Below are 19,231 nucleotides of genomic sequence, written 5' to 3'. Positions count from 1 at the left end.
AGAAAAAAATATTAATGTACCTCTACAATCCATTTTCTCTATTATCAGTACTATTTTATCATCACTTTACACAGTAAGGATTTCATTAGAAGACAAAGAAAAAAACACGAAATGATTTTCATTTTCAAGGCTTTATGTACTTTGGAGAAGATATATTCCTTACAAATCTGCATACTAGGTAGGACACTGTATACCAGTGTCCTCTACGTAGTAGGATTATTAAAACTGTTAGAAAAAAATGAACTAGTATAGCTAAGATGCTATAGTACATATTATTATATATTATTATATATATTATTATTTTACTCTTCAGGAAGCAAATATCAAAGGTAGAATGCTGCAGCTCCCCCCAGGAACACGGAATGTAGCTCCTATTTTGTGGGAATTAGAGGGTTAATTTTGGTAATCTGAACAAAGAATATGAAAACTGGTTTGATAAATTAGGAAGATGATGGTTGAGTTTGAATGGAGAAAACCCTGATCTCAATGATATTGATTTGTGCACAGAGAAACCATGTGGACTTCATTGACTTCTATGGAGCTTATTTATTGTGTAAGATTGCACCATGCAAAATTACAAATAATTTTGTTTTGAATGCTTGATTCAGCAAACAAATCTGTAGAACACTGATGAAAACACCATCACTTCAGACATTAAAGAGTTGAAAGCACAGTATAGCAATCAGTTTACACTATGGAAAGCATCCTTCCTGGATGAGTTTTTTCTTAAAGGCAGCTTCTGCCATTGCATGTATTGATGTTGTAAACATTATAATGCATTGCTTGCATTATAAAGTTTTGCTGTCAGAAATGTAAATCCTGCTGTAGCACCAAGTGAAGTCCTGAAGATAGAAATAATTGTGAATTGCATGAGAATTCAATGATATAAGTCTCATTATCCGTTGCCTCTAAAAGATTTAAACATGAAGGATATTTTCAGAGGTGTTTGTATCATTAAATTAATAAGATTCAAGAGGAAGACTAGATTCAAGTTTTAATTATAAACTCTAAAAGCAAAATACATGAAAATATTTTATAAATTCTATATTCCATATATATGCCATATATATTCCATATAGAATTTATAAGATATCTATATCTCCTGTCCTGTCCTGTCCTGTCCTGTCCTGTCCTGTCCTCTCCTCTCCTCTCCTCTCCTCTCCTCTCCTTTTTCATCCTGTCTTTTGTTTTTCTCCTTGCTCCTCTCTTGACTAAACTACATAATTAATTTAACAAAGTTGTTCAGTTTGTTATGTTCCACTATGTCTATTCTTGGTATATTTTGTTTTATTCTACTTTATTTTTATTTATTTTATTTTATTTATTTTTAAGACTGAAGAATAATTATCTAAAGTCTTTCCAAAGTATATATCATAACATCTCCATTATGTGCAATTTTGTTGCTTTGAAAGCATCTTATGCTGTCACCAACTAGCTGGCAATGTTAGTACTTCTCTCACTCATTACTCCTCTATACGCTTTACTGAAAATATAATGAGAAAGTGTAGTCTGTGTTAGAGGCTGCTAAAGCATATCCTTTTATGATTGTCATGTTGCAGCTGCTGTGATGCATGGTGTCAATTATGTTGCTGAATATGCACTCCGAGATTATGTAGTAAAACGTGATTGCATGAACTTGCATGTGTGACTCCCTCCCCCCACCCCCCACCCCCCTTTTCCTCTGACTGGGATAGCGAGGGTCAGATTCTCTAAGGAATTGTGTTGTTTTACACCAACTTGTGGGAATAGAAATGTTGTTTTTGCAGTGTTACATTGTTTAGAAGGAAGGAATGTGGTATTGAGATATGCTTACAGTGATAAGAAAGCTCAGCAGGTGACCTCGTAAAATGCAGACAACCAGACTCCTTAGAGCAATCAGGTGAAAATCACTATGTTAAGTCAAGCCAGATAAGGGGAGAAAACATTACCACCTCAAAAACAGGCCGGCAACTGAAGGCCAGGCATTGTCTGTGAAGCATCAGATAGATTGTGAGCCTGGATTACCCACTCCAGTGGGGAAACAGGGGAGGGTCCTGTCATCAAAAAGTATATAAACTGTGTTTTGGAACTAGTGGGTGCGCTCTCCTGCTTGTGGGGCGCCCGCCATTGCAATCGCGAATAAATTACTACTTCACTGAGATCCTCGCCTGAGCCGAAGTTACTGGCTACGGAGTGTTTCTCACAAACTGAAGAGCTGACCTCCACACTATCTCTGAGGAAAAGCAGATGTGGAGTTTCTACTTAATTAGAACTCTACTGTCCAAATGAATTAAGGTTGTTTTTAATTTTATCACCTTAAACTCCTGAATAAGATCTGGCAATAAATCCCTAACCTTTACAGCTGGTGTATTCTTAGAATTAGTTTACGTCTCTACGTAGCAGTCATGATATTTTGTAATGTCTATGGCAATTTGATCCAAAGATCCCCAACAGCTCCCAGACATAAACGTATAAAGCCTCACGTATTTCAATTTTATAATGAGACTAGCACAAATTCTGTGCTGTGCAGTAGCATGTGCTACTGTGATACCAGAGCTACCAGAGATTGAGCTATCTTCAGAAAAAAGAAGGGATCTAGCTGTAGAAATTCAGGGCTGCTTCTGAGCAAATAAACCCTGTTGAGCAACATGATGTAATTGTCTCAGCACATAATTATGGTACTGCTTTCAGGTCATGCCCTCAAAAGCTTCAAAAATTTTGCCATGAGGCAAAACTGTGGAAACATTTAGAGTTTGTCAGGAATTTGGCAAGGGCAGCATTTCCACTTTTGATTGCAGCAACTAGTTGAATCCACATGAAACCACACTCAAATAGAAGGTATGAAAGAAAAATTAAAAAAAAAAAAAAAGCAGGAAGTATTTTCAGACCAGACAAAGAAACAAAAATATAGTCTGGATTTCAGTCCGAGTTTTGATTGAGAAGCTAATTCATTTAATATTTACGTTTCCTTTCTAGCAGTCCACTGTGAGATGGGGTCATTCATATATAATCAGATATATTTACCATCACAATAGAACCCTGTTCTTACAAACTACAGGTGTTTCTTATCTGTTCTGCATATCTGTTCTAGTGTAAATTTCATTCAGCAAGTGTTTAGCACATCCTCTTAACTATCTATGGTCCTATAAAGCTGTGTGCTCTTCTCAACATAGCACTTCCTCAGAGCAAATCCTACATTCAAGAGCAACAGTAGCCAAGGGCAGGCAGTGGTGTAAGCTAATTCTCACTAATAATGTCATTCCACTAAGTGGTGGAATTGACAGTGGCTTCCAGTGAACAGGACTTAGGGTTGCTTATAGGGGTAAGAGCTTATACTGCTGTGTCTCCCCATTGTGTTACAATCAGAAAGCAGAAAAACGTTTGGACATTTTATTTATAGCCCCCATCTACCCACCATTGAAAAAGTCTCCTAATTAGGTGCTAGGAGAACAGATGCATGATCTCAGGGCAGTACACTGAGGTCACTCTGCCAGTGGGCAAAGACAGAATACTGTCACAGAAGGTGCCAAGGAACCTTGTGACCTTCAAATGTTGTTTACACCATCCATCAGTCAGTGAAGGAAAAGGTCAGCCATACAGATAAGGGTTATTTTATAGTGCTAGGTCTCAGGTCATCTGACCTTCCCCTGGACATTCAGTTATGGTTAAATCTTCAACAGATGCAGATTAGTATGGCTGTACAGAGGTTAGAGAATCAGTGAGTTGGAATAGCTGAGAACATTGCTCATTAAACACAAACAGAAAGAAAACCTTTCCTGGCTTTGTCTGTATTATGCTTCCATAAATTTACAGGATTATATAAAACACAAGGAGCACATGCCCCATCATCCTAATATGCATGTTAATAGGGAGACTTAACAGTTGTCAGTGCATCTGAAGAGAAATATTCATAGGAAAAAGCTTCTAAAATGAGTATACAAGGGAAGTAATGTTGGATCTGTAATATTTCAAACACAACAGGATGTGCATTCATGTAAATATGCAAATTAGATGCAGCTCTCAGGCTTTTGGCGAGTTTCCAGTGATGCCCTTAAGGCTGCAAACTGTTGATTTAACATACGAGCCTAACTACTTACACTAAAATGAATGCATTAAAATAATATTGAAATAATGCATGTATCAGGGATTTTTAAATAAGTCAAATATTGATATAGGCTCTGGGTAGCTCCCATGAACATTTGATTTCCAGTTGGAAAATCTGACTTGGTGGTTTTTCCTCTTTTTATGTGAAATAAACAATGTCTTGTCAATGTAAAAATGTGAAGCTTCAATCAGTTGTGCTAATGTCATTTTTTCTTGTTTTGATTTGGTTTTGGTTTAGTGGTTTTTTTTGTTTGTTTGTTTTTTAAGATAATTATGTCACAATCAACAAACCTGATTATAAATACATTTGATTAACAAACTTGATTTATCAAATATATCTTTTGTACTCCTCTCATGCTGCACAGTAACAGATTTTGGTCTGAATTACAGGTTTGTTTTACAATAGATAAATAATAATTAAGCTTGAAGACTTTAATGTTAATTCTCATTTCCCCCTTCCTAATGTTTTCCTTTCTCTGTAACAAAAATCAGCTTTTCTGACAGAAAACCATAATTATGAAACTTATCAAAATCTTATCTTCCTGATCAGTCCCACAAAATAATGTATCAAGACCTGTAAGAAAATAAAATAATAAAAAAAATCAGATACTACATATCTCAATGAATTTGAGTTGAAAATATAAGAGTTGCTCAAGTATTAATTGTTTTAAGTACATAAGGGAGAAAAATATTTCATTATATGTGCTTTCCAAAGAGTTTTTGCCATTTTTGTTTGTAATATTTGAGAAAACATATATATCCATAGTGATATATACATATATGTATATTTTCTCAGAAGACTGATTGAGCTTGATTATTCACATCTAATATTTGACGTAATATTTGGCTCTGCAGCTCAAGAGACTTAATGGATCCCTCTCAATGTCCCATCTGCACAAAACTTAGACCTTAATCTGAGGAGAACACACTAAAAGAAGAAGCTGGAAACATTAAGATCTAAATGTACAAACATAAAAACAGATACAGTTTGTGAATGGATGAATTACTCATTGCTATCCTTACATTTGACTGAGCACTGCTCTAGCACTTTTGAATGCTCATCTTTTCCTCACCTAGACAAATCCATCTTCGGTGGTGTTTCAAAAGTAGTTGCCAGTGCCCCTCTGCTCTTGCATGCTTAGTTTTTTTCCTTCTGCCTCATGGTCCAGTAGAAGAGAGAATATTTCTTCCCATAATATTATCGTGACTTTTTTTTTTCCTTTTAAATGATCATTAAATCTTATTGATGTATTACCAAGTTACAATGCAACCAAACAGAAAATATCTCTTTCCCAAATCAGTTAGCCTAAATGACAGATTAAATAAGTCAACAGAAGAGAAAAATTGCAAGAAGAGGCATAGAATTAACACAGCAATTTGTTTACGATATATATCATGGTGGAATTTGTAAATAAAATCCTTTTCCATTTTAGGAGAAAACATTTTTATTTTTAAGGAAAGAATGTGTCTTCATGATCTAATTTCTTGAGGAATATTTTTAGAGGTGTTACAGTCATCAAGACAGACATTTGAGAACACTACAAACAGAAGAACATGGTTGTGCAAAGTTGTTTTTAACTAAAGTTTCAGTTTCAGATTGCCCATAGTTACAGGAAATGTGAAAAACAAACAAGCCAACAAGCATATATAGTATCAAATGTCTCTTGATTGTTTTGGAAGTCCAAAACTCCAGGAACACCTTTATGGCAGAACATTAACATTGATAAAGAAACCCAAACGATTAAAAGATTGTTTTAAACTGTATGAATTTGTATGCAGAGGTAATGCAGATGTTCTTTGCACAATATAACGTTAATTCATATTCATGAAAACACTGGAATTGTTTACAGACCAGCAGCCTATTTAATCAAGCATCATGTCTCCAAACATGATCAGAAACCTGTTTCAAAAGGTAAAAAATGCACTACAGTATGTAGTTATATGATCCAAAGAACCAAAGGTAAGGATACTTTTACTCCTTACCTTTGATTCTGGATGCTCATTTGTGCACTGAAGCATTGTATTTTATCCAGAGTACTGGCTATTTTGATTTGTGTTTTGTCTTGCCTGTTCTGATTTTTTTGTTTTTTGTTTCATTCAGGTACACATTCCCAAAAGGATAGCTGAGTTTTTCCTAGTAAGGGCATGAGTAATATGAAGCATATTGATATTCTCAGTTCTTTCTTCCTAAATATAAAGAACTCTTTTAGTAGAGTAGAATCTAGTATACAGCATATTAAAAAAGCCATCTGAAATCTAACTAAAATTGACTGATAAAAAAAGGGAAAACAAGGAATTCAAAAAATAACTATCCTTTTAGTCTTTTTCTTTTCAATTAAATGAAGTTTTATGTACATGCAAATGGTGTTTAAGACACGGAATTGCTATCTGGGAGTGAATCATAAATGATAGTGTCAAATAATAAATAGATTCTGAACATAATATTTTTTGTTAACTAGTCAGCAATCAAAAAATGATTGTGTATTGCTCGAAAAACTTATAAATTTCACAATTTCAGAGATTTCTAAATGTGGGGAAAAAATCATCACCTGTTCCAATACCTTAGTATTGGATTTGTCAGTAGGGAGTTATGGCAAAGTGAAGGAACATTTCTTGGACTGCCTTTGCAAATCCCGTTTTACCTCTCATGAAGAACATTTTGAGCAGAGCTGTGTAGAGCAAGGCAGACAAGGCTTCTGTGAATTAGCCCACGCAGAAGTTTACAGGCTAGGTTCACTCCTCTCCCTGGAGCAGTCCAGGAGGGGAAGGCACAGAGATGGGTGATGGCCCCCCCGTCCTCAGGTCCCGCAGGGTGTTACTACTGCCAGATCTGCCCCCAGGTTTAACCGCAGGGATGGTGAGATCTGGCCCTGCAAGCCTGTTGTCTAACTCAGTTATTAGTATGTTTTAATAAATAATCTGGAAATATTCTATTTACACCATGGATCTGGACCATTATTTGATGGCTTTCCAATGTAACCACTGCAGTGTTTCAAAAATCTGTGTGGACAGAGAACAAAAAAATGCCTTCTCTGTCTGCTCGTGTTCAGTGTTCAACCTAAACAGGTTTTTATGTTTAGTGTTCTAACAATAGAAATCTGTAATGCAAATATTCCCAATCTCAATGAAAGCAAGCTATAAAATGAGTGTTTCATGTATCAGTACTGTTGCATCTGATGTGAAAACCATTTTCTAGAGACCTGCTGCAGTCAATTACCCAAATCAGATTGGCGTATGGACTACAACTTGTATTTGTATCCATCTCATGAACAGTGGGGGTGTATAGAGAAAACTTGGTCGTTTTGTGGTATTTGTAAAAAACATTCGACATGTGGAACGTTCATTACCTAAATCATTAGCAAGCAGGGTTTAATTGTGTATTATAGCACAGAATTGCTTTAAAAATGCACCTAATAGGAGACATTTCTTTCAGAGATTGCTTTGCTTCTGCATTTCTATGTTCTAGCACTTTAGTTACTACCTTTTCCTGCCAATAAATTATCTTAACAAAGAAGGAAAACTTTGCCTGTGCTTCGATGGAAGCAGACTAGTTTTAAAGGTTGCTGCAGATCTTCATAATGAATGATGAGATTGCAGAGGTAAGTCAGATCAGAGGGATAGGTAGTAGGACAGTCTGCAGCAAGATTCTGTGATCCAGCAGGCAGCCCCCAGACGAGATTGGACTCTGTGTTGGTTCTGCTGGGTTTTCATCTGTTATGCCTGAAGAGCCAAACACTGTCTTGCACCTGCGGATGACCAGCTCTGAGCTGAGGTTAGTTGCCAAGATGGATGGGACGGGGGAATATCCTCCATATAACAGCAGACAAATGAAGTGGTTGCTGCCATGCCACAGATTCTGCATGTATGTAAAGGACCCCACACTCCCGAGGACGTAAATTTATATTTACTTAAGTAATAACTACAGTAGCTGAAAAGTACAAATTGCCTTCAGATGGTCTTTAATAAAGACCCTAGTTACCAGTGGTCTGATCCAATAAATGCAGTGGATTCTAAATCACATCTTACATTAAAAGCCTCACAATTAATGTGCTTTCAACTGCAAGTTGCATTTTGATTTGCTCTTCAATTCTGGAAATGGACTGAGAGCAGTTATTTCCAATATGAAACATTCAGCTAAAGATTTGCTCAAAAGAACAGTTGTTGCTTTACAAAATACCTGCAGAGACACTGATCTTAGCCAACTATCCTCTAGTGCTATGAATGACCTACTGCAGTCAGCAGGTTGGGTATTTTAACTGTACCAAAGCAGTTCCCAGCAGAAAATCGGATGTGCCTCCACAGTTCTGTAGAACCAAGAGCTCCATTTATACATCTATCTTTGAAAGATCAGTAAAAATTAATTCATGTCAATCATAAGAGTAGACTAAACTATATTTAAAAAAAAAAAAGTGCAAGGGAAAACATAAACTATACGTACCTGTAGGCAGATATAAGTCTGGCTATAAACATGATTGGTGAACACATGTAAAGATTGTCTCAATGACCTAATACTTCTGTAAGTGACATTTGTAGCATTAAAATTATATGATGCTCATCGAGAGTACTATCTTCAGTGTGTTAGACCCCCCTCTTAACTGTCTTTTTCATTATAAATTTAATGCTTTGATTCAAGTAAGAAAATGATTAGGACAAAATTTGTTATTTTCCTAATCAATCTTTTTTTACTAATCAAAACATCTCTCCTGAAAAGCAGCTAGTGAATCCGGAAACATGTCTGAAGGTTTCTCTCAGAGTACTTCCCGTACCTTTATGGCAGTGGAGGCTATCTGGATGTGGTGGAGTCTGCGCAGAGTGCTGTCCCTGTCAATGAAGTAGGAGGCTGCAAGCTGGTGCAGAGTCTCCAGAGTCACTGCAGAGCTGTTGGTGCTGGGATCACTTCCTTCTGACCTCTTGCTCAGCTTCCTTTTGTCCACAAAAATTGTGAGTGACTCCTCTCCTGAGTATGGAAACAGAAACCACAGCATTCATCAGTGACATCATCTACAGCTCTTGTTTTGCCAGAAATAAGGTGGCAAGCTGTTGTTTTCCACAGCTGTTAAATAAACACCCTGGTGTCATACTTAGGTACTTTAGTGCCTAAGTACATGCATGAGAACTTCCATGGGTCCAGTGGTCTGACCACTATCAGTGTTTATCCTCCCTCTCTGATATTTCTGAGAATTTATCCACCTTTATGAAAGTAAAAAACACTTTCTATTTTTTCCATATGAAGCACCTCTGAAAAATCAAATGAGAATTACTGTTCTTTTTTTTTTTAATGCCTTATAAGAATAACAACAATAAAATTGAACATATTTATGCCTAAAAAGCAGTGACACCAGGGATAAATCTTCTACACTAATTCCTATTTATCATTTATATATAAATATTATGTAGACTTCCAATCTTAATCATATAAAAAATGTGTCTATACAAGATTGCTCAATACCTTCTTTTTTTTTTTTTAGTATTTAATGTTAACATAAAATGAAACCAAAATAATTCTTGTGTCTTTTTGTTGTTTCCTTCTTCTAAAATATAAATCTCACTTGATTTCAGAAAAAGGAAGATAATACCTTCTTATAACCTTTATAAACTGTTAATATGTTTATGCTGTGTAATCAATTCAGTAATGATAACATGCTTGAAACCTGATTTAAGAGATCTCTTAAACCAAATTCATATCATGAAAAAGTATAAAAATATATAATCAGAAGCTTAATCAGTTTCTTTAAAAGCAAACAAACAAACAAACAAAAAGGGCGAGGGGGTGGGCAGGGGACAAAAGTAACACTTTCCTAACTTCTAAAGCAGATTTGTTCTTCCAAAAGCAAAGAAAAGCTCCAGCATGTTAGGTTGTGGTTTTCTCAGTTCTATTCTCTCTAAATAGACATGGGCAAATACTTGAGTTGAGAAACTTTAATTCCCATGGGATAATTAAAAACAAAAACAAAACAAAATCTCATTCGTTTAACTGAGCAGGTTCTTAAAAACATTTTAAGTAAAGTGTTTCTGGTAATGTTAAATTTATAAGGAATATTCTACATTAATTGTTTACTTTGTGGATAATTTTTCCTGTATTTCAGGCTAAACAAGAATTCATTCATTTTGTGTTTTATTTAGACAAAGCTCTTTTCTTCAGAAAATGAAATAGAAAAATAATTTATTGACTCAATATTTTATTCTGTGCAACTTATGTAAAAAGTAACTATTAAAACACTTTTCTCACTTTCTAAACCTTTATTTGGTAGGCAGCATTCTTCTGTGTTAATTTGCTCAAGAGTCAATAAATAATACCATTATACCCATATTTTAGGTGCTGAACAGCTCCGCAGAATGCTGTTTCCTCACTCCTGGAAAGGAGACTATGCTGATATGACCTGACTTGCCACTCGCTCTAGTTTCATTGCTCATGCATCTGCTATGGTGGCATTTTGCCCATTCAAGGGAAATGATGGCAATTTCAGATGGGCTTATGTGCCAACAAATATAGCTGTAGAGGGATACTGTGTAGGACAAAAACATGACATCTTATTTAAAAGGAGATAATTTTGGTGGTGAGCAATGTTAAACTCATGTCTCTATGCAGAACACATCTGCTGACACATTACACACAGCTACTTCTGCTTGAAAAAATTCATTTGTGTTTGGAGAAAGAGGAATGTGTTCATGTTAATCAGTCTTATACTGTTTCCCAGTCTCTCACAAGTTCAGAGGACAGACTCTTCAGCCCGTACACATGTAAAACTGCTGTTATCCAGTATTCTCTTATCTAACTAGACCTGCAGGGCTTGCCCAGTATATTCATTTTGTCCTGGAAGGGACAGCTGCTGCCCAGAATATTCCAGCTGGAGTCTACCTCATTTTTTTCCCACTCTGTCTATGCCTCCCCTCCAGTAGTTTCCTATTGAGTAATATTTTATTTTATTTTATTTTATTTTATTTTATTTTATTTTATTTTATTTTATTTTATTTTATTTTATTTTATTTTATTTTATTTTAATTTTATTGTGGTTTGTTTGTTTGTTTTGGTGCATGCAGTCATTGAAGAAGGTTTTAATTGCTTGAACTCCAGAAAACAGGAATCAAAACAGCCTCCATAAGTAACAGGATTTTACCATCCAGTTACCTAATCTGTCTGCTCTAATAAATAGACATGCATTCACATTTTATTTAATTGATGCCAAAACCTCCTGCAAAGCAGACTAGGTTCACTTGGCAGGAGAGGCATAAGCATGTTTTATGAGCACAGGCGTGTGTGCCACATTTTGCCACACCACCCTGATGTGAGATGGTGCGGATCTTGTGGCCAGGTGGGCCATTACCCACACTGGGATGCTGCCACCCTGCCTGCAGTGAGCAGAGAGCTGGAGAAGCACAGAAAAGTCTCATGGCTGGTGCCTTGAGAGAAATTTGCCATCAAAATCTGCTCTAGGTTCCAGCACTGTTGGCGTTCAGTTATGCCTATGAAATAAAACCTGCCTTTTCAAAACTTGCCCTGTGACACTAGTCACAATACGAAACGCCTTTCTGAAATGAAGAGCGATGGAGTGAGCTGAAATGGGAGCAAGGGGCCATGGGCTTTGTGCAGCTGTTTGTGGTGCTTTAAAGACACAGCTGTATCAGTGGTGCTTTAAAGACACAGCTGTATCAGAGCAGACAATACCACAACTCACAGGCAATAAATATAATTTTCCACTGAAAATCTGGACTGTAGAAGGAAAAAAAAAAAAAAGAGGTTCTTTATGTTTCACTGGCCAGTGAATAAACTTCTGGTTTAAACTCACCGAGCCCTTTTGATTGATCTGTGTTAGAGATTAGTAGGGGCAGTGAGGCTGTTTCCATCAAAATCATCTTTCAACAGAATGCTGATAAGCTTTATTATTAAAACAGTCTGTTTATTTTTCTCCCATCAGAAACAGTTGCTCTCCAGTGGGTGAAGATCAGAGTCGTGATAAAAATCCTCCCATTTCCAAAAAGAACCTTGAAAAAGAACAGTGTTGTATGTTGCTTTGTTTTGCTTTTATTAGAAAATGTCAAGAAAAATCACCTTTGAATCTCTCCACAGCTATCACATCATCCTATCCTCATGGTATTGTTTGACCCCATACTTGCTGCAGCAGTTGCCAGTGGGTGCGTTTTGGCAGGCAGGATCCCCTGCCAGCATGCTGCACTCATCCCCACCCCTGTAGTCTGTGTCCCTGCTCCCTAACAGATATGCTTTGTTTCTCATGCTCTGTAACTGGATTGAAATGATTTTGAATGTTTGTTTTGATTTAGATCACATTACAAGGTTGAGCGAAGGCACACAGCTGGAGTGAAGGGGCCTTTGATGTAAAATGAAGGAAGCTCTTTCTCCTCAAAAATCTCTGCATTGTTCTTGAATGGCATGCCAAACTAATTCATCACTAATATTCTCAGGCACTGTGGTGCAATCAGATACATTTCAAAAGTATTTGATGTTCAAAAGGCATCTTTCATATTCAGGAAGTATTTCATCTTACAGAGCTGATATAGCAATTGCTAGATAATGGACTAAAGTGGACTGAAAAACACAGACCTCCACCATACTTTGTTACTTGGGCTCTACCATGTAACTGGAGAGTTGTAACAGGGTTCCCTTTTGCACCCAGAACTGTTGGCTTTGTAAAGTAACACCATTGATTCATGTTTAATTACTGGGAGACAACTTGAATTTTAAATTTATTTAGGAAAAGTTAAACCCATGCCAAAAGAAACTCTTCTGTCACATCTGAAACATGAATTAAATTTTTTTTTATTTTTTTTTTTTTAACTAGTTATAGGCTGAAAATGGCTAAAAAGACATCCCGGCTTTAGCTAAAAATTAACTGTAATTTTAGAAAACTATTCAAGGTTATGAATTTTAAAAAATGAAATGGATTATGGCAGGGAATACGAAGAAAAAGTGGTTATTCAGCACTGGATCCATACAACTGTGTCTTCTGTAAGCTCTAAAAGCAGTATTCTCTCTACTTCACAAAATTCAAGAGTCAGTTTACTTTACTTTCTCAGGGTTAAAAGAGATAGCATAAAAACATTTGGTCATCCTTACAAAAAATCCTCACATGATCCAATGACTGGTTCAAGAAATTAGCAGACTTATATGCTGATGCTTTATTACCATGTAGCTGCTGTCATTGATAACGGATATTCACCTGGGGACTGGGGACTGGCATTCACCCTAAAGACTGACCTTGGCACAGTATATACTAATGTCCCTGTGAGCCCTGGAATTTGCAAGTCTATACCTTAGCCTATATATTTCTTTCTTTCTAGGTTTATTTTTCAGGATTTTTACTTATAAGTTAAATGACTGAGTTGAGAGAAATATTCTATGTGCTGTTTTTAAGAAATGAAATAAGTATGTAGAAATTTACCTAGACAAATAACCCATCCATTTATATATGACTCTTAAACAGCAGTTTATAAATGGCATTCAGATATCAGAAATTAATTCTGTGTGTATCTTATTAATATCTTCAGGAATTATCTAAATAAAAACAATGCAAATAATCTTTTGCATAGTAGAATAGAATAATGCCATAACAACTGTAACTCAATATAAATTTATATTGGAGTAAATGTATTTTGTTACACATAATAATACATATTCATATGTTTTTAATGTTTAGCCCTATTTTCTGCTTCAGTTATTGAGAGATTGTTTTCTTGTACCCACAACTTTGTAATGACAAAAGGATCACGTGCCTTGATGTTTTATATTTTCATGTGTAGACTGAGTAGTGATAGGAGAAAGCAGTGATTCAAGCAACTCTCATCAATTCCTGATAGAAAATGAGGAAATGATTAAAAAAAAAAAAAAAGAGAGAGAGAGAACACTCGAAAGCGGATATATCTGAGCATCGTCCACAGTTACCTACTTGGAGCTCTGTATTCATACATGTAAATGTATCTTAAAAAGACATAAAGGTCTTTGGTTTGTGCACTTCTCAAAAGTTTCTTGTCAAATAGAATACATCAGTTACAATAGCTGTAATGCAATATAGTATTATATGTATATAAAACCATTGTTATAAAAAATCGCTTAGTACCACTAGAAAATCTATTCCTGTATGAATCACAGAATATACCATTAGGGTTTTATCAGATCAGTTTCCCAAACTTAAGCAGATGCTGATGGAAGTACACAGCTTCAAATACTATATAAATTAATGCTTGGCCAGATGTGGCATCATTTCTGTGGTTCAACTGAATAACAGTGCACATTAATTCCATATATACCACCTGTGAAAGGATTTGAATATTTTCTTCCTTGAGCAGATAGGAAGAGAAAAGAAAGAGAATATATCGCTGGGCTTTTTTCTTCCCCTTAGTATCCATTATATTAAATGCCAGAAAATATACAGACCTGTGGGGGTTTGTTTATCCAATAATAAATTTTCAAGGTTCTTTATCACATCAGTTACTTAAGACTGCACTCTCTCTTACTTATTTGCCAATACTTTGTACCTTACCTTGAATGAAGTGACACAGAAAGCAAAGATAATATCAGCAGTTAGTGTAAATTATCATAAATACTTTAGAGTTCATTGAGATTCACTGATTTTCACCACCTGAAAATTTCTCCCATCTCTATATGCAGTGTAAGGTACTACTCAAGAGGAATATAAATCAGGGAAGGAAAATCTGACCCTTTTTTTTCAGTTCACAGAATAGTATAGGTGTGAATATCAAATATGTTTGCATAACTGTAATCAGTGGAGAGGAGAATAACAGGAGGTTGGAATTAAACTGATTTGCTGATATCCTCAAATTGTTGTAAAGAGAAACTACTTTTTCTTTTACTTTTTCTTTTTCTTTTCTTTTTTTTCTTTTTCTTTTTCTTTTCTTTTTCTTTTTCTTTTTTTTCTTTTTTTTCTTTTTCTTTTTCTTTTTCTTTTTCTTTTTCTTTTTCTTTTTCTTTTTCTTTTTCTTTTTCTTTTTCTTTTTCTTTTTCTTTTTCTTTTTCTTTTTCTTTTTCTTTTTCTTTTTTTTTCTTTTCCTTTTCCTTTTTCTTTTTCTTTTTTTTTCTCTCAAAGCTTTCAGAATTATCAGAGATATTTCCTGACCAGAACAGGCAAATGCATTGATGGTCTGGTAGTGAGCATTTTGAGCACTTATGTCTGACAATAGGAGCAAAAATCTCAAACATTTGAAATTGTCATTTAGCCAGTTGACCTCTAATGCTTTAATTTCATAACAAGCTTGGCAACCTTCTGCAATTTTTTTTTTTAAGAGCAGTTATGGTGTTCCAGATGCTAGGAGGACCCACTGTCTTCCTCTTGCAAAGCACCAGAATCAAACTCATTTCACCCAAATGCCAGGAATAAGACCTATAATTTCATTGTAATGGGTTAGTTAGCTGTAATTTCCTCATCACCAAATCTATCCAGTTTGCTAAGCAACCTTGACATCCGTATGTAAGAACAGTGTTAAACATGGGATCCATTGACATTTTCATCCTCCTACACTTATTCCACAGTGGTGCCCTGGGCTTCACAGTAATTTTCAGGTCTGCAGCTCACTGCTCCATCCTATTTGTTGTATACCATTATGGCTTATGGCAGCTAATACTTTTGTATATTATTCAGAAGGATGGATGTTCATTGCACCATGCTGTGGGCAAGCAAAAGCATCAAGTGTAAATGCAAAAAAAAAAAAAAGGAGAAAAATAACATTGTGTGTTGTCTCTCACTTGATGAAGAACCTGCTTAACAGAAGTTCTAGTTGAAAGCTGGTAAAGAATTCAGAAATACATTTCATGGAATCAGAGAATAATTTAGGCTGGAAAGAAGTTCAGAAGGTCATACAGCCTAAAGCAGTTCTAATAAGATGAGATGCTCAGGGACTTGTCCAATAAAGTCTTCTCTCACCTTCTAGGATGAAGATTACGTGTATGAATCCTCTCTTGCCTCTCCTGTCAAGCAGTCCTGGCCATTTTTGGATGGGTTGTGTAAATTTGCAATCTTACTAAAGTAAGCAGGACATGTGTTGTTCTAGAAGAGTGGAGGAAAATGCCTCACCTATTAGCGATGGCCCAGCCCGATACAGCATCCCCATTTTTGTGCAAAATTGAAAGAAAATGAGCAGCCACAACTCTCCTTTCTCTGCAAATTGGATGCTGTAGACAGTCAATGCAGAAAAAGAAGAGGTTACTCCTATGCACAAGCATGTGGATTCATCCGTGAACTCAATGCTCAATCATGGCTTTTGCTGTACAAACACTGGACTACAAAATGTTCTTCTATTGTGCAACTTGAAGCTGCTCATTATGGATATTTGACTTTCCTTATGTCATAAGCATATAAAATTTCCATTCGATAGAGAAACAGTGAGAAATGTCTTTTTCCACATTAACTTGTGGCATCACAGAAAATAGAACTTCCCTAAATTCTCATTTCAGAATGCCCTTGAGGAGTATATTTCTGTTTGTGAATAAAGACATGAGAATGTCTCACAAACAACTATGTGCAAGAGTTCCCTTTACAGTCAAAAAGGGATATTCATGAAAGCCAAATGGTCACAAGGGCACACAAATCTTACCACAAGATCATTCATTTGCCAATTTTTCCTTTATGGCCATGAATACAGATGATTGGGGATTCATTAAATAAAAGAAATATGCACGCTCTGTTTGGTCTTCTGCTTTTTAGAAGCTGCATAGGTGACAAAGCTTTCAGAATAAAACTCCTCATAATTAAAGAAAAAGTATGAATACCTTATTGAAATAAAATAGATGACATAAGTGTTAAAATGTGGACAAGCATCTCTGGGAATTTCCATTCAATCTAGCCCCAAAACAGGAATGAACACATACAGGAAATTATAGGGTTATTAGCTACCTTATGAAAGCACTCTTAGAAATTACTATTTTCCTAAAACTATTTTAATCATTGAATTTTTCAATGTATTCAGCACCCATCCAATGATAATGGAAGGCTGCAGGTGTGTCTGAAATTATGCCTAAAAATTAAGGCTAGGCACTTAAATCAAAACCTTAAACATTAAGCTTAGGCACAGTCCTAAAGTCAACGTCGTCTCATTGTAAGTAGGAAACTTTTGCAAGTATATGGCAGCTACTGCATTTTAGGGGCTTTGTGAGATGGTATTAAGAGAGAGGAGAAAAGGGGACCCTAGCCCGGATTCCCTGCAGGAAATCCTATGGGTTTGTGGATCAAATTTAATGTTTAAGATGAAATTGTCAAATGTCTTTAAAAGACCTGCCCTTAGGTTTTAGCTTTTACTTAGGGCTATACTTTCTAAAAGGCATTGAGTCTGAAGCTCTTTTGTGATGAGTGTGATATTGGTGCTTTGTACTTTTGAAATAACAATTATAATTGTGTTAGCCTGTTTTTTTTAGGTTGTTAGGTTCAATTTCAACTTCAAAGTGAATTTGATGATATGGCTGTTTGTACCAAAATTTATGTTAGTTAATAATAAGAAAGTAGCTAATAAAAATAACTAAGTTTTACCACTGCATAATCTTTGCATTAGCATACCTGTTGCAGCTAAATCTTTAATTATTGTACTTAAATATTCGGTAAATATTTAATTTCTTTTCTGCAGTTAGGTTTACTGTTCAGCTGTGCCACACACATAAGAAAATATATGCTTATTTCTGAAATATGTACTTCTTGTATGAAAGAAATACACTAAGCAAATTAAAAAAAAATAAATAAATAAAAATCAGGGAATTTTATTCCAAATTGCTGGTCAACACATGTAATTTATTCTTAAAATTCAAATGGTGATGGATTTGCTGAAGAGGCACTAGTTTTGAAAATAATGATAGGAATTAGTTCTGTATTGTTATTTTAATATCTACAGTAAGACAGAAATTCACCTTGTTTCTAGAATGGTCTTCTCCAAAAGAGAGCTACTGTTAGCCATTTCAGTTGCTACAAAGCTCAGATATCAGCCAAAAGAGAAAAGGAAGGCTGTCATTTCCTTAATATATGGTTAGAAATCTGTTATGAAATGTGTTAAAGAGAACCATTCCTCAGGTGAATAAAGGATTTTGACAAGACTGTCCTGCTGGAAGGATACTCAATCACTAGAATTATCTTTAATATAATCACCCACCAAGGAATAAAACTGCATTTCTAAAATGTCAGTTCATTTTATGATGACTCGATGGGTAATCTCAGGCACTAATTATCTTTTATTCAGAACAATTTATGCTCTCTCTTGGACATTAGGCCTCTTCACTGGATTTCTTCAATCCATTTTATGACCAGATCCCAATTACACGTCAGGCTACCCTTTCTAAATTAGTCCATGGAGATTTAGAGATGCAGCTTCCATTAAGGTAATAGGAATTACATGGAAAAGCCTCTCCATCCCATTCCGAGACTTTTAGTCCCACTGGTTAAGTGGAGAGTAGTCCTAAAAAGGGTAGACTGGCAATATATGGACTTCCAAGCAGTCAAAGTCATTTAAAAGTCTCCTAGCTGAAAAGATTTGTTGGAAATAACTGTTACTGGGTTTGTTGCTTTATCTCTGCAGTCCTATAAGGGAGCCAGACACCTGTGTATTTTGTTATTGTGCCAGATTGTTTTAGGGTCCTCTTACTGAAAACTGTCACTCAGTGATTCTCAGTGCAGAGCAACGTCCCCAAAGGACCAGGATCATGCACACCAGGAACTCAGGCCTAAGTACCTCACTCTTAGCAACGGGCATTCTTTTCTTATTGTCCTTAAAATTGTTTACAAAGAATCAATAAAACAAAGTTTATCACCAGCAGAAGAAGGAGCCATAAGGCTGGAAGACAAAACCTGTTCCTGTTCTGTAAAATCTAGCCGAGGGATAGTGGCTCAGTTTAGCTGCTCTGGGAACAGAGAACACCACAGTTTTACAAGGAAATCAGTTGACCAATGCTTTTAGTTCAGTCATGTCAAACTCATGCACCATATTTCCAAGCATTAACCTTACCTCCCAAGGTAGCTGATAGTAGGAAGTGTGTCCCATACTTCTTGATAAGGTTTTCTGTGATCTGTTGAAGTGTCGGGCGGCGTCCTAGTAGCCTTATGTTACGGAAGAATTCAGGGGCAAGTGGCAGTGGGGAGCCAAGGAAATTTCTTCTTTCAACAGCAAGATTGTTTACTTTCCAGCGGCCAAACTCTCTGCA

The 19,231-nt window shown here is 35.8% G+C and overlaps 1 protein-coding gene across 4 annotated transcripts in view; it reads right to left on the bottom strand.

The window, feature by feature from the left end:
- BRINP3 (BMP/retinoic acid inducible neural specific 3) overlaps window positions 1-19,231 on the bottom strand; it is a 237,490-nt gene that overhangs the window by 82,443 nt on the left and 135,816 nt on the right. For all 4 annotated transcript variants that reach the window (XM_083846569.1, XM_083846570.1, XM_083846571.1 and 1 more), the window contains 2 exons: window positions 19,036-19,226; window positions 8,850-9,040 (listed from right to left, as the gene is read on the bottom strand). In XM_083846569.1, the coding sequence (XP_083702695.1) occupies window positions 8,850-9,040; window positions 19,036-19,226 (382 nt within the window). The remainder of the gene's footprint in view (window positions 1-8,849; window positions 9,041-19,035; window positions 19,227-19,231) is intronic.

Source organism: Anser anser (genome assembly GCF_964211835.1).
Source record: "Anser anser genome assembly, chromosome: 8".
NCBI lineage: Eukaryota > Metazoa > Chordata > Aves > Anseriformes > Anatidae > Anser > Anser anser.
The sequence above is the reverse complement of the archived record's forward strand: the minus strand, read 5'-3'. Positions and strand labels throughout refer to the sequence as shown.